Consider the following 16,783-nt stretch of genomic DNA (forward strand, 5'->3'; position numbering starts at 1 on the left):
TCAAGGACAAGTCCACCTTCACATATATGTGGATAGAGTGAAGGCAACAATATTAGTAGAAGACATCAGTGAAAGTTTGGGGGAAATCGGACAATCCGTTAAAAAGTTAAGATGTTTTAAAGTATCTACGCAATCATTGTTGAATGAGAAGCAAGACTATACCACAGTGTATGATGTCACATGCGTACAACGATATAAAGAAAATAAAGGGAGAATTTCACAAAACTTTACTTTTTGAATAAAGTGCACATTTCTTCAACTTGTTACTGACATATGTTACGGGTAATAATATTCCCTTGCCTTCTGAAAAGAGAAGTCAAGTGTTCTTTTGTTACGCGAGAAAAGTGAAAATATGTTGAATTTTCTTTATTCTTTCTTTATATCGTTGTACACATGTAACATCACAAGTTAAAGCAGTCTTCCCATCCAGCCGTTAATGAGCAGAACTTCAAAAATTCATAACTTTTCGAGGGATTGCCGGATTTTCCTCAAACTCTCACTGATGTATTCTACTAATTGCTGCTACATTCAGTAAACTCACATGTATGACGGTGAACTTGTCCAGTAAGGAGATGTCACCTCCAAGACTAAAAGGTCGGCACTATAACTCATCAGCACACTAATGAATAGAAGGGGGAGGGAAAGCAGGTGCTGACATAATTTATGGCATATACCCATTAATTGTTTCGTGGATCTAGTTGAAAACAGGTGCACTTCGACTTGCAATTTTTCACTTATACCCCGTCTTAACAAATTGCGGAACTTGGGGCAGCCTCCGGAAAACAATGCTGCCTCGTGAGTAGACTGCCTCCGGAGGACCTCGAGGTTAATCTTAACCTAGACTGTCAAGGGTAAAACTCGGGTATATACTCTCAAGGGGATACGTAACTCGCATAAGCCGTCTTTCGAGACGCTCCTGAGGTAAATCTTACCCGGAGAGGCCAGGTGACGTCACCTTAGCCGGAAGTCACACAATTTTGGTCTCATAACGGAAAAAGCACGATCACCATATACCCATGTTTTACTCTTGGTGTTTGGAGTAAGAATGTATCTGATGATGAACGTAGCCTTCGTGTCGGATTACATTTTTGAACAGAATTACTTATGTATATGGGGGAAAAAGAACGAACTAAAAAAGAAGAATGAATATATAGAGTGGTGATAATTCTGTAAAGTTTTTGAGCATATTATGTAGTATAATCATTTTTTTTTTCGACAATAGGAAAGGACGTCACTTTGTCGAAGTTGCATGGTTTCTACAGAACATTTACCACCGGCTCCTGAAAAGAAAGTTTGTTAATGATCAATTTGTGTTCACACACTCCTGCCAACGCACCATGCAGTCTTATGTGCTTCCACTCAAGTTCCCCTAGACCCTGTTGCCACACTCTGCACACACACCGACTCTTTTATACTAGTTTGTCCAGTTACAGATTTACTGACCATCATCATGCTTGTATTTCTGCACTTTACTCCCGAAATAATTTGCATTTTGAAATGCACTCCGCTCGGTACACATACACAAAGGTAGGCCATGCATCACCTTGACCCTCGACATGCACCATCGCCCATGTAGGCCTACTCTGCATCCCCTTTCCTATCAAAGTAATTCACGCTCTCTAGAGCTTCTTTCATCTCGTAATGTAGAGTCGCCCACACACAACACCGACAAACGTATCAGCTAAACAGGTAATTACAAGCACACTCCAACATTATATTTGTAGGCCTATATAGTACGGCAGATAGGTGAAAGAATTGTGGGTTTGGTGAAACAAGCATGAAATTTGGCATGCGTGTAGACTTTGCCCAAGTGGTGATTTTTAGATATAGGGCCATTGCAGTTTCGGCCTGTGACAAAAATGGCGGCCATTTTCCAAAATGGCCGCCATCGTATATATTTAAGTCATTGATATTGGAGGTTAGATCAATTCTTGGGATGAAAATCTTTCTCCATGATGGTATAAACCACACATCAGTAGTTCTACTGTTCAGATAACATCTCAAATTCGACCTGTTTGAAAATGGCGGCCATTTTTCAAAATGGCCGCCATTTCTCGTTAGAAATTGTTGACATTTCAGTGTAAGTGAGATCAATTCTAGGGGTAAAAATCTTTTTTCATGCATTAAGAATCACCCTTCGGTAGTTTTACGTTCCACAAAACATCTCAGATTCGACCTGTGACGAAAAATGTCGGCCATTTTCCAAAATGGCCGCCATTGCTTATATGAAAGTCGTTGATATTGTAAGTTAGATTAATTCTTTGGGTGGAAATCTTTTTCCATTATGTTATAAACCACACATCAGTAGTCCTACTATCCTGATAACCCCTGAAATTCAACCTTTTTCAAAATGGCAGCCATTTTTTCAAGATGGCCGCCATTGCTCATTCGAAATTGTTGACATTGTAGGTGAGATCAATGCTAGGGGTGAAAATCTTTTCTCATGCATTGAAAATCACCCTTTAGTAGTTCTACTGTCCACACAATATTTCAGATTCAACCTGTGACAAAAATGGCAGCCATTTTCCAAAATGGCCGCCATCTCTTATATGAAAGTCATTGATATTGTAGGTTTGATCAATTCTTGGGATGGAATTTTTTCCATTATGTTATAAACCACACATCAGTAGTTCTACTGTTTAGGTAACATCTCAAATTTGACTTGTTTCAAAATGGCGGCCATATGTCAAGATGGCCGCCATTTCTCGTTAGAAATTGTTGACATTTCAGTGTAAGTGGGATCAATTCTAGGGATGAAAATCTTTTTTCATGCATTAAGAATCACCCTTCGGTAATTTTACTGTCCGCACAACATGATCTCAAATTCGACCTGTGACAAAAATGGTGGCCATTTTCCAAAATGGCCGCTATCGCTTGTACATGAAAGTTGTTGATATTGTAGGTTAGATAAATTTTCGGGGTGGAAATCTTTTTCCATTATGTTATAACCACACATCAGTAGTCCTACTATCCTGATAACCCCTGAAATTCAACCTTTTTCCAAAGCAATTAATATGTATTGTGTTTAAAGTTGGTTCTAATGGATGGCAGTTGTAAGAAGAAGACTGCAGAGTGTAGTTATTATGCACTTTTTCATTTATAACAAAAAGTGACGAAATAACCTATGGAAATTCAGAATCCTTCGTTCTGTACATAAAGGACCTTAGATTCATAGAATGTATATCATGTAATTTTAGAAATTTATTTTCATAGAAAAGCTCAATAGTGTTAGAACGTAATGTTGCACCAGAAAAATAATTCTCACTGCGCGTTTTTGGAATAATAATAATTCATCCAAGTAAAGTTTTACTGAGTCTCTCCTGGCAAGAACACCATAATTGAGATAGTGTAGTACAACAAGGGTTGAGTATACAGTAGTATACGCACTATATTCTTTGGAAATACAGATTTTATATTATTGATAATGCCAACATTTCTGGAAAGAAATTTACCAAAGTAGCATATAATATATGAATTCTCAAATTCAATTTGTCATCTATATGTAGGCCTAAAATTTTTGTATTCGTGACTTTGTCTATTTGCACATTATCAAAGAGTATAATAATGGCCTGGCAAGGATGATAATGGACGGTTAAATAGCACATACAGTAGTTGGTTTTCAAGAAATTTAAAAATAACCTGTTTGCACTGGCGTATCTACGGAAAACTGCGTCTGGGGCTAGCGCGAAAATCGCGCCACTATAATTTCTGAAAAAAGTTAAGAGTTCAACCCCAACCCCATCCCGGTAGGGACTTCAGAAACGTTCACATGATATGCTTTCTCAAGCACTTAAAAGGGGTCTTTTGAGGGTAGTTTAAATGTAATAAATTCAGATAAATTTTGGCGAGTGCGCGTAGCGAGTAAGCCGAATTCTTAAATATCAATATATTTTTTGGCATCATCATCATGTTTTAATCTCTTTTTCTTCTTTTTTGGATAAATTCTAGCGAGAGAGCCGAAAATTTGTGTATTTCAGCTTACAAGATCGGGAATTCTTATCATTTTTTGGCTTATTAATTCTTACATTTCTAATCAATATATATAATGACGGCCTTATTAAGATAACGATTTATACCAACAAACTGAGGAATTGGAAATAATAAAGTTTTGTTAATATTTTTTTTAATACAAAGTTTGGCAGTGAGCGCAGCGAGCGAGCAAAACATTTTTGTATTTCAGCTTACAAATCATGGAATTCTTGTCATATTTTACTTATTAAATCTTAAAATTCCAATCAAGATAAAGTGACGACCTTGTATATAATGATTTATACCAACAAACTGAGGACTTAAACCAAAAAAAAAAGAAAGAAAAGATATGCGCTAGTGAGCCGAAATTTGTATAATGCCGCGTCATCATTATGTTTTGTTCTTATCTTGTTTGATTTTTTTTCGCCCCCTCCCCCCCCCCCCCCCATATTACGTTCGACACCTTTGGCGCTCTCGTTTGATCCAATGGGCGATCGCTTCAGAACGAAGGAAATAAAATTGCAGCCGGTGCTCCGTGTAACATTTTGCCTTCTAACGATGGCATGTGTGAACACAATGCTAGTATACATTGTCATTTTGTCCGCGTAATCATGTTTTGATCTTATCTTCTTTTTTATATACATGTGTATATAAATTTTGGCGAGCGAGCTCAGCGAGCGAGCCGATATTTCAGCTTACAAAACATGGAATTCTTGTGTGAACACATTGTCATTTTTTGTTTTTGTGGTTGATTTGGTTTTCTCCCTCCCCCATTCTCCCTGCCCCCCCCCCCCCCCCCCCCCCACCCCCCGGTCCGGCAAAGTTTTTTTTTCTTCTTCTTCTTCTTCTTCTTCTTTTTCCTTCTTCTTTTCTTTTTTTTTCCTTCGTTTTTTTCGTTTTCGGCGCCCTCAAGTAGTGGCGCCCGGGGTACGTGTCCCCCTTGCCCCCCCCCCCCCCCCCCCAGATACGCCACTGCCTGTTTGCATGGATCCATGCCGGTTACAAAGCACTATGCAAAGTGGTAGTAAGAATATTCCTATATCAGATCAAGTATACTTTTGCTTTGATTCTGGTGTTTTTATACGGCTATATTTATTTTTTTTTTTTAAACTATTTTTCGTATTTATTAAATTCACTAAAGAACATGCAATTCAAGGCATGCGAGGAGTTTTCTTAGACTTACGGGATTTCTTTTCTAAGCACAGGGAAATTTTCATTGAATAACAAAGTTATTATCTGCCTTAAATTATCAAAAGATTTGTTCACATCAGTTTCACTCAAAACAGAGGTCCATTCTTCAGCAGTAAGTCGTCCTAAAATTTCTGTTCATTCTCAGGGCTGCAACTTTGTAAATGTTCTTTGCAAAATTCATACCGTTCAATCTTTAGAGATAAACTAGAAAATATAGGAAAGTGTGTAAGTGATCTGAAATGTCACTTACTAGGATCCCTGTTGGAATCTGCCGTAGATTTGTAAAGAATATGTACATGTATATATAGAATGAGGTGGTATCGGTGATTCTGGTTGGCTTATCAATGAGTGGGAACAAAGAAAATGAGATAAGAGTTTTCAAGAAAGTGTTCACATAAATGACATCATACAAACAAAGCAAATGAGATAAGAGTATTCAAGAAAATATTTACACAAATATTTTCTCCAAATTAATTGTAGGAGGTTTACGTTAAAATCCCCATTAGAAACAATGTTTTGTTATTCAATTAAGGGCTCGAGAGAATATCATGTAATTCATTAAGACAGACTTCAGAACAACTCTGTGGCGGTCTATGTATAATTCCAATTACAATATTTTTGTGGCGGGGAATAACCAATTCAGCGTATAGAGTCTCTAAAGCTTAACTCATAACAGTAAGTTCTGATTTAAGCTTGTATTCAAAATTAGAGAAGATATATATGATATATTTTCATTTTTAAAGCCCCATGAGCACTGAGAAGTGGACCCGTGCGCTATACAAGTAGCCACCTGGTGCCCGTTGCATAAAACTTACCATTGAAATTCAATGGTAACTACCGTCAAAATTAGGTGTCACAGCCAATCAGCATCAAGGATGATACAATTTACCGCTAATTTGAAGACTTACCGCTAGAAAGGAGCGGTAAGTCCAGCGGTAAGGGTTTTCCGCAACAGAGCCCTGCCCTACTCCATGTGTATTCAGGCCACTTAATTTGTAATTGGACTATGATAGCCAGGAAGAGCAAACATGCCGTTGCAATAAAATTGTGAGAGGTCCATGTCTCAGTAAGTCCGCCAACATATTTTTTTTGTGTTTATGTTATTTAAGAGTAAATTCAACTGATCAAAATTTTTGAATATTTAAGTGAAAATCATCATTCGCATTTTAATGGTCAATTTCCACTTCCAAATGTGCACGTATGCCTAAGAAATGTGTGGAATAATGCTGTAATAACAAGATATGCGATGGTTAACCACGAAAATGCGAAATAATAACCAAAAGGGTTCGCCAGAATCACAGTCTCAGAACTTATCCGTTCGGGGTAAGGCTAAACTCGAACTCGGGGACAACTCGGCCTCGCTTTGACGGCGGGACGAGTTGTCCCTCTAGATTGTACTGTGTTGTACTATGGGAGCGGCCTGTAGCGCTTTGCGTTCTGCTTGTTCACAGTATGGTCCGACTTGAAAACAGGAAAGTGCGCGCTAACCCAGTACAAAACAAATGGACAGCGCGCTGTCCTCAAGCGTATATACGCACATCACCTGAGACGCGCTGTCTTTGAAATTGTTTTGTTTATCAAGCGTCTTTGATTGTCTCTTCAGTATGGCGATCACGAACAGCGTGTATATTGTCTGAAATAGGGCCAAGTTTTCCCAAGACCGAGTTAGTCTGGATCCTTCTGGAATAATAGTCGGTACCGGTATACCAACTTTTATTTTTGATCTCGAAATACTCCAAAACAATTCCTCATCCCGCCAAATCGCGTCAGTTAAGTTTTTTGGTAGACTCTTACCCTATATCGCAGGCAAATATGAAATGGTGCCAGACGGGTTCCAAAACCCTTCAAAACAATAGCTGTAATGACACTACAATATCGCAGAATTTCAATAAGTGATGGCGGCCATCTTGCAAAATGGCTGCCATTTTCGTCACAGGTCGAGTCTGGAATGTTATGAGGACAGTAAAATTACTGCGGTGTGATTTATAATACAAAGGGAAAACAATCCCTCCCCTAGAATTGATTAAACCCACAATATCATAGAATTTCAAAGTAGCAATGGCGGCCATTTTGGAAAATGGCCGCCATTTTTGTCCAAGGTCGAATCTGCGATGGCCCTATATCTAGAAATCACCGCTGAGTCATAATCTACCAGCAGACCAAATTTCATGCTTGTTTCACGAAACCCACAATTCGACGAAATTTTGCAAAAAAAAAAAAAAATCTGCTCTACTATATATATCCGTTTGTTCTGATTTCTTCGATTGGTGTGTACTTCTATATGCTGTTTATTGTATCCCGATGCATCGTACCTATTTCCGCCTTCCAATTTGTACTCTACCTGAAGGCCTGTATTACATCTCTCTGCCTCCTCCGTTCTTTTTATGTCTCGTATTCGTCGATAGTACTGCAGACCAGAAATCAATATCACGTTAACATTATGTTCCCTCCAACTATATGCTACTTGCAATTTTTGTCCCTGGCTTACCATTTCATTTCATATTCCATATTTTTGTTCCGCATTCTGTCCATAATGTTAGCCTTTTTTCTAACATTCCGTCTGTTTGTACAAGCGAATAAATGCAAAGAAAGCAGTTGATAATATTTGTTAAATTACTTCTTTAACAGACTTAATTGATTTGCAGTTACGTATATGGAGAAATTAAATGAAAGCATTTTTTCTTTAGATACAAAAAAGGATTGTGTAATGCAATGATGTGTATGTCGTGATTCCACTTTATATACTGTATATATTCGTGTGGTATATTTGAAAGATCCAAGTTCATGAGAATACTTAGGTGTAATAATTCGTATTTCATTTCCGACAGTTCCGTGCCTCAGGACCTTTTTTTTTTTGGCGTCATTTTTGAAAACAAAAAAGAACTAGATGGACAAACAACAAAAACAACAACAACAACAACGATAGGGGAAGCTATACCCCAAACATGTTATTCCGTGAATGTATTTTCTTTTTTCAAATGCTGAAAAAAACCCAATTGAGGAGCAAGTTAGTAATTTTGTCTTAAAAGCAGCAACAATTTTAGTCTCTCTGAAATCTAAGTCGCTGTTGTGCTGAGGAGTCATGAGCGAGCTTTAGATCTGCGACGGAAACGCCAAGACGACGCTAATTAGGTAACAAATTAGGGAGCTTTAGATTTTCGCGACGGGAACGTTCAAAAACGCGCATCAAGTCGATCTATTTTTAGCTCGCGTCGTCGTTTGTAAGTTTTTTACTACGCTATTATTTTACGTGCGCTCAATTCACGACGTAGAGAGCTACTTCATGCTGCCATATGGGGCGCCATTTTATTTTTTATACGTTGCGTCCCAGCGTAATCTAAAGCTACTTTTCAGCACGACGCAAGGGGAGAGGAGAACGTCAAACGCACTCATCATCTCAAACGTCCGCGCTGCAAATCTAAAGCTCCCTATTGTGGTCTTTACAAGCATGCACGAGTCAGCTGCTTCCATTGTCCAACCCCGAGGCTGCGTCGTCTTAACATAATGGTGTTCGCGTCGCAGGTCTAAAGTTCGCTATTATCAAGCTATAATATATGTTTTCACACAAAACGGATGACTATGGTCATCTCAAGGCAATTGTCAACGAGAATGTACTATTTTGTTTCCCATGGCTGTGTAAACCATGCACAGTGGGGGTACCACGGTATATAAAGAGTGCATAAGCCTATTCAGCGGGGAGGGGGTCATCCCAAAGCCCGACACTCACGAGTCATACTGGTCACGAGTTCGACATTGAGAAAATGGTCCACGAGTCGTACAGCCTATGAGCTCATCACCTGGCAAGTAAGACCCATGGTTTCGACTGTAGGCAAACAAAACCCAGGAGTCCAATAGTATAGGGGAAAAAGCCCATGAATCCGAAACTGAGCAAACAAGGCTCCATGAGTCTGACACTAGGCAGTATAAGGCCCATGAGACCGACACTACGCAAAAATGGCCCATGTGTCCGACACTATAGGCAAACAAGGCTCCATGAGTCTTACACTAGGCAGTATAAGGCCCATGAGACCGACACTACGCAAAAATGGCCCATGTGTCCGACACTATAGGCAAACAAGGCTCCATGAGTCTGACACTAGGCAGTATAAGGCCCATGAGACCGACACTACGCAAAAATGGCCCATGTGTCCGACACTATAGGCAAACAAGGCCGGCGAGACGGTCACTGCGCACTTCAAGCCCCGTGATGTAATGGGTGTTGGACTCTTGTGCCCTGTTTGCCTACACTGTTGAACTCATGGGCCTTATTTACCTGGTATCGAGCTCCCGGCACGTGGGCTGTATGACTCGTGGGTTTCGGACTCGTGCCGTGCATCCCCCACCGTCCCGAGTTCGAATCTCACCAAGTGCGTGCTTTGCCAGGATATTTCTTATTTATTTCCTATTTTATTTTTACCTTCGATGTCCCTCTTGATCCAGGTACTGATATTGACACTTGGCTGCTCTTTACTTTAATGTATTATTTTCATCTTGTTGTTAGACAGAAGAAACAGGTCAACATCGCGATGAAAACGAATTTTGAAACACATGTAAATCCTCCCCCCTCATACTATTATAGAGATTGTACCTATCTTTGTTATGTTTTTTTTTCAAATTTTGCTATCATCAAGGATGACTGAATCACGTCAGCGGCAAGATAAAGAGGATCGCGTGGCGAACACCGATGACCTCACGATCTTCAAATACAGCCATACCTTTACATACGGGGACTTCAACAAAAGCGGTATGTAGCCTTGTCCGTTGTCGGCTACCTTGTCCGTTGCCTTGTAGAAGAACTATAGGCAGGGTGGGGTGATTTTAATGAATAAGGGGTAGGCCTACTACTACGTGTGGCGACATAAGGCAGAATGTATAAGGAGAATAAAATCATTGATGGATTTGCCGAGAAATTAAGGTTACCGCTGCTTGATCGCAGACGACTGTAGGTCCTACCGTTGTCTGATTCCGTCATCGCTGTCTACCGTTGTAACGGTATGGGACAACGGTACATAGAATCGGACTTCGACAGCCAACTTGGAATCAGACAGCAATTTGATTTGAAATATAAAATCAAATCGCTGTCTGATTTCAAGTAGGCTGCCGCGGTGTCTGATTCTAGGTAGGCCGACCTACCGTTGTCTCATACCGTTGTCTGATTTCATCATGAAGGACCTAACTGTTGTCTGATTCCAGGTACCGTTTGCCGTTGTCCTATTCCGGGTACCGTTGTTTGATCACATGTACCGTTGTTGGATTCCTTTACCACTGTCTGATTCCAAGTAGGGCCTACCGTTGTCCCATTCTAGGTACCGTTGTCTTATCTTTTATTCCATCTAGTAGGCCTACTCTTGTTTGATTCAAAGTTACGTTATATTCTGATTCCAGGTACCGTTGACTTGTGGCGAGTTGCGAAGATCAGCGAAAGCGGGAACGCGAGGAGCATACAGCAAGGGATGGAGAAGAGTCTTCAGCTGAGCGCAACCATCAGAATCTTCATGCGCTACCAAGTGATCCATCTGTCGGAGGAGTTCCACGATACTGTGACGTCATCCACACTCTGGGATCTGACGTCATGGTGGAGCTACATTGGGAAGACGTCCTATTGCATTGACAGCGTACTACGCCAGCATGGGACCGGGTTGGAGCTGGCTTCGTTCTGCATACATGCCGTGCGGGTTGACCTCACTGTTCGCCGACCGATTCAACTGCCCATGGAATGCGTTTCCCGGTACGGGCGAACAGTGTCGAGGTCACGACCTCCGACCTCCGACCTGCGGGAAGCAGCTCCCCGTGATGGACCTACTTACTTGTTCTCGACTAGGGCACTGCCAAGTGAAACGGATGCAAACCAGCACGTGAATCACACGGCGTTCATCAAATACTGCATTGACTGTGCCTCATTGGCGGCCATTGAAGGGGGCGTCCTATCACACTTTCATGATGATATGGCGTACTACAAACTCAAGGATTTTGAACTAGAGTATGTACAGGAGATATCGGTAGGGGACAAAATTAATGTGGTCTGCTGGGAGGATAGCACAAACCGGCGCGTTATTAGGTTTCTGGTGAAGACAGCAGAGAAAACGGCTTGCAGGTGCAGAGGAGAATGGTATCCCGATTCAAACGGTTATCCGACCAAAATTCCCAATCCGAAACCGTTTGTTTCCAACCTCTGACCAATGGTCACCCTAGGCCTACATGTTTCCGAATTCTTAAATCCATCACGTATACCCCATAGCTCCGTGTGAGCTAATCGCCATACAGTGGCTAATAAGGGTCTTAAAATTCGCGTACTTTTTCACGGCCATCACTATTTCTTTTCGGCGCAGATTCAGAATTCAGGTTCAATTTTCCCTGCTGGAAATAGCACAGAGTACAACAGTATGAAACACAGTGTGAACATCCTTGCCAACACAGTGTGGAATCTATTCGCACTGTTAAATTCGAGCATTTTGACAATGTGAACGTATTGTGAATCATCGATTCACAGTGTCATACAGAGCATTACTTTGTGAACACTGTGAAATACCACCACAGTGTGAAGTCATCTTGACACACTCTGTACATTCGAGGGTTTCACATAGACGACTATGTGAACAAATTGTGAACACACCCTGAGACACTGTGGTCTTTCCAGCAAGGCAAGTATTGAAACCGACGTCTTCCACTCTTTCGTCCTCTGAACAGAATTTGACCTGATATCTTTTGATATGAGTTGGAGTGTAAACGAGGTGGTTTACTGAGAGACATGAAACACAAAATGTATTAAATTGCTCATTCATTAAGTTTTCACCACAATTTTCCTTTATTTCAAGCATTGGCTATTCAGGTATGAGATCTCAATGAATGATCTGCAAGGGCGATCAATTCCATATAATTATCACAAGAGACGTATGATAATAGCATTCTCCTATCATGTATACGCACATTTTTGGGGGAAAAAAGTAATAAAGTTAATAAGATGACATGATTATTCGGAATGATTATGCAGTTTTGACTACTGTTGGTTGTGATTTCATCAATGGGCTTCTGTGCATCCAACAGTGCTATTTGCTGCGCTTCTCGGTAAATAGTGTTATTTGAGGATCACTTCTGTCCACAATATTTGTTATATTATACGAAGTGAAGACGGTAATAACTATACATTAAAAATGTTTTGTCCATAATTATGACTCTGTCAATAATTTAGCAGAGTCGTATTAGTGACAAGAATCATATGCATAATGTTAGCATTTCTTTAGTATACTGTTATCAAGGAAGGAGGGGGTATTACAGTGGAAACTAGATGTAAGAAAAAAATATCTGATGTAACAAAATGCCTGAGATAAAATGGTATTGCGGCTCCTACTATAATGAATTTATTTCCATTGTTTTGTATTGCAACTGATTGACAAATTGCCCTACATCGACGTAAATAAATAAGCACTGAATTGATCAGTGTTTAGTAGTAGCCATGATAAAAAATCATGGGCGTACATACTCGAGCAGGATTCGAACCTACGACCTCCTGATCACCGGACAGGCGTCATCTCCACTAGACCACCGAGCTTTCGCCCGAAAGCAAGTGTTGGTTCTAATCCTTATAGCATGCAGCGGGTACTGCTTTGTTATTCAAATTCATGAATTTCTTCCGTCGAGATGTTTTCATTGCAACTGATTGACAAATTGCCCTACATCGACGTAAATAAATAAGCACTGAATTGATCAGTGTTTAGTAGTAGCCATGATAAAAAAATCATGGGCGTACATACTCGAGCAGGATTCGAACCTACGACCTCCTGATCACCGGACAGGCGTCATCTCCACTAGACCACCGAGCTTTCGCCCGAAAGCAAGTGTTGGTTCTAATCCTTATAGCATGCAGCGGGTACTGCTTTGTTTTTATCATGGCTACTACCAAACACTGATCAATTCAGTGCTTATTTATTTACGTCGATGTAGGGCAATTTGTCAATCAGTTGCAATGAAAACATCTCGACGGAAGAAATTCATGAATTTGAATAACAAAGCAGTACCCGCTGCATGCTATAAGGATTAGAACCAACACTTGCTTTCGGGCGAAAGCTCGGTGGTCTAGTGGAGATGACGCCTGTCCGGTGATCAGGAGGTCGTAGGTTCGAATCCTGCTCGAGTATGTACGCCCATGATTTTTTATCATGGCTACTACTAAACACTGATCAATTCAGTGCTTATTTATTTACGTCGATGTAGGGCAATTTGTCAATCAGTTGCAATGAAAACATCTCGACGGAAGAAATTCATGAATTTGAATAACAAAGCAGTACCCGCTGCATGCTATAAGGATTAGAACCAACACTTGCTTTCGGGCGAAAGCTCGGTGGTCTAGTGGAGATGACGCCTGTCCGGTGATCAGGAGGTCGTAGGTTCGAATCCTGCTCGAGTATGTACGCCCATGATTTTTTATCATGGCTACTACTAAACACTGATCAATTCAGTGCTTATTTATTTACGTCGATGTAGGGCAATTTGTCAATCAGTTGCAATGAAAACATCTCGACGGAAGAAATTCATGAATTTGAATAACAAAGCAGTACCCGCTGCATGCTATAAGGATTAGAACCAACACTTGCTTTCGGGCGAAAGCTCGGTGGTCTAGTGGAGATGACGCCTGTCCGGTGATCAGGAGGTCGTAGGTTCGAATCCTGCTCGAGTATGTACGCCCATGATTTTTTATCATGGCTACTACTAAACACTGATCAATTCAGTGCTTATTTATTTACGTCGATGTAGGGCAATTTGTCAATCAGTTGCAATGAAAACATCTCGACGGAAGAAATTCATGAATTTGAATAACCAAGCAGTACCCGCTGCATGCTATAAGGATTAGAACCAACACTTGCTTTCGGGCGAAAGCTCGGTGGTCTAGTGGAGATGACGCCTGTCCGGTGATCAGGAGGTCGTAGGTTCGAATCCTGCTCGAGTATGTACGCCCATGATTTTTTATCATGGCTACTACTAAACACTGATCAATTCAGTGCATGCTTATTTATTTACGTCGATGTAGGGCAATTTGTCAATCAGTTGCAATGAAAACATCTCGACGGAAGAAATTCATGAATTTGTTTTGTATTGTTCATTGACTACTGAAATAACAAAATATCTATAACATAAAGAACGAATTGTCTTGGTCCCAACGATCTTTTTGTAATGAATTTCCTCTGTATCAAAGAAGGACGTTATTGTTCAAAATCTTCTGTTCTAAAAGCTGGCAGCAATGAAACATCTGTAGGCCTATCATCAATCCCTAAGACTACGCTTAAACCAAGCAATCATTATGATGGCTTTTACATAATAATCCAATGCCTAGATTTTGAGTGTTTGTCCCTGTTATGGTCTTACGCTTATTGCTTCTAAATAAGTGAGTCAATTGCTACGATAATCGGACATAGCCACGTACGTACTCTCATTCGCCCTGATACGCCAGTGACGCCTGACCCACTGCTTCGTTACGAAATCTTCACTGCGATTATTATTTTTTTTTTGCGGAACATCACTGATACTGTATCCTTAATGTAATGCAGCAACTCATCTTCTTTCGTTTATAGAAGCTTGTTCAAGGTGTTTGTTTGTTTGTTTGTTTTTTACCAGCCATTCAGCACCACAATCCTTGGTTCCTTCAAATCCTGTATTTTTTAAATATCAAAACAGGAAATACTTACCATTCACGCAAATCACAAAATTTGCTCTAAAATCTTCAGTTTTTGTCCAATTTCATCCATTCGTCTTTATGATTGGAGGCTGCCATTTTCTCTATCTGAAATAGACATTTGCACGTATGCCCCTATCTCAGGCTACAGGACAAAGGGCACCAAACCATATTATCATATACACAATAGCTGTGTCTTTCAATGCACCACCCTATGGTGTTATTCCCACTCAAGCATTTGGTTGGGGGGGGGGGGGGAGGGGGAATCCAGACGGGGGCACATTATGTGACGGTGTGATCCTCGGCTGCGAGGGATCGAAGTGACCGAGCGGGGGTACCACGGTAGGAACTTTGTGTAAAAAACATAGTACAAAAGTCGCTTCTATAGAGCATTTAAAAGCAAATTTCTAGGAAATTACACGTAGTAGTAAAAAAAAAATAGTGCGAAAGACTATGGCTATAACGTACGGGTTTACATTTTTGTGACGGTGTAAGATCCTCGGAGAGGGAGCGAAGCGACCGAGCAGGGGGAAGCTGTGGGAGGGGGATGCCCCCCTCCCACGGTTGGGACTTTTTGTAAAAACATGTTTACAAAAGTCGCGTTTATAGAGCATTTAAAAGCAAATTTCTAGGAAGTTAAACATAGTGGGAAAAATTAGTGCGAAGGACTATATTTGTAACGTACGGGGTTATATATGTGTGACGGTGTGAGATCCTCGGCGAGGGAGCGAAGCAACCGAGCAGGGGGAGGGTGTGGGAGGGCCCACATGCCTCACCTGTAGATGTTCGGTTCCTCGATATTTCCCGTGCTTTTGACAAAATGCCTGACGATAATATCATATATATATTATCTATACATATTTTTTTTCTTTTTTTTTACATAAACTTTCCACTCAATACAATATCATTGGAAAGCTGTGGCACTGGGCAAAAGATTTCCTCTGCGGACCTGAGCTGCGAGTTTTGTGTAGAGGTGTCCTCTCTGACTGGTCTTCTGTACCGTCCGGGACCCCCCCCCCCCCCCCCCCCCCAAAAAAAAAAAAAAAAAAAAAAAAAAAAAAAAGAAGTGTCATTGGGCCCCTGGAAATAGAAATTTTAAATTCATACATTGTGAATAACTGTATGTATTCTTAAGTGAGTCAGGTTTTGATATTGGTAGTCATTTAAGAGCTGACATATGTCATATATGCAATGCATTATTATTATTTCTTTGCTAGTTTTCTTATGTAGAAAATGACCTTTGATATTTTAATGGAGTAAAAGAGATTGGTTGTTACACATATCTTTAATTGACACTTACAAAGAAACAGTTTTTTTAATGTATGCCTCTTAATGAAATTTGTATCTTTTATATTGTAAATTGACGGTTTGGGTGCACCAGGTGGGTTGGGGAGGATGGCCTGAGGGCCCAAGTCATTTAGTTGGCTCTTTCCAGACCCGGGCTGCTCAACCTGGTGCACCCTTACCACTCCATCAGTGTATGTTCTGATTTCGAAAAAATTAATAATTTATGATATATTGTGACTGAAAGCCGAATAGATAATAACAATGATAATAATGACAATACGTGATGTCTGATCTATTTTGTCGCAACTACTTTTGCCTCCTCTTGAATCCTACGCAAGAACTCTTCGTCCTTGTTAATCTTACACCTATCGTGATTTATTTCTATGTAGCTTGTTACGTGTATGGTAAGCTAAATATCCAATAAAGGCAATATATTCAGTAGCGGCGATAGACTTGGCGGATGAATTGCGCCAAAACAAAACAAAACAAAACAAAACAAAACAAAACAAAACACTACTTTATTGGTCGATAAACTAAGTTTCGATGAATTGAGTTCATCATGTAAAAAGCTATCGATTAGCATATTTTTTCTCACGATAAACAGAATTTGTATCCGAATCTCAACGTAGTCTATCATCCGATAAAACCGAGATTTTGGATTCATGGGAC

At 40.3% G+C, this 16,783-nt stretch overlaps 1 protein-coding gene across 1 annotated transcript in view; it reads left to right on the forward strand.

The window, feature by feature from the left end:
* Positions 1–11,898, forward strand: part of LOC139711911 (uncharacterized) — a 28,265-nt gene extending 16,367 nt beyond the window's left edge. Inside the window, exons 2-3 of the mRNA XM_071623795.1 lie at positions 9,792–9,904; positions 10,546–11,898. Coding sequence (XP_071479896.1) covers positions 9,793–9,904; positions 10,546–11,336 — 903 coding nt within the window. The 5' untranslated portion in view covers position 9,792 and the 3' untranslated portion in view covers positions 11,337–11,898. The remainder of the gene's footprint in view (positions 1–9,791; positions 9,905–10,545) is intronic.
* Positions 11,899–16,783: the final 4,885 nt, after the last annotated feature.

Source organism: Diadema antillarum, unplaced genomic scaffold (assembly GCF_040938485.1).
Source record: "Diadema antillarum isolate AM-2024a unplaced genomic scaffold, OU_Dant_1.0 scf00000005, whole genome shotgun sequence".
Taxonomy (NCBI): domain Eukaryota; kingdom Metazoa; phylum Echinodermata; class Echinoidea; order Diadematoida; family Diadematidae; genus Diadema; species Diadema antillarum.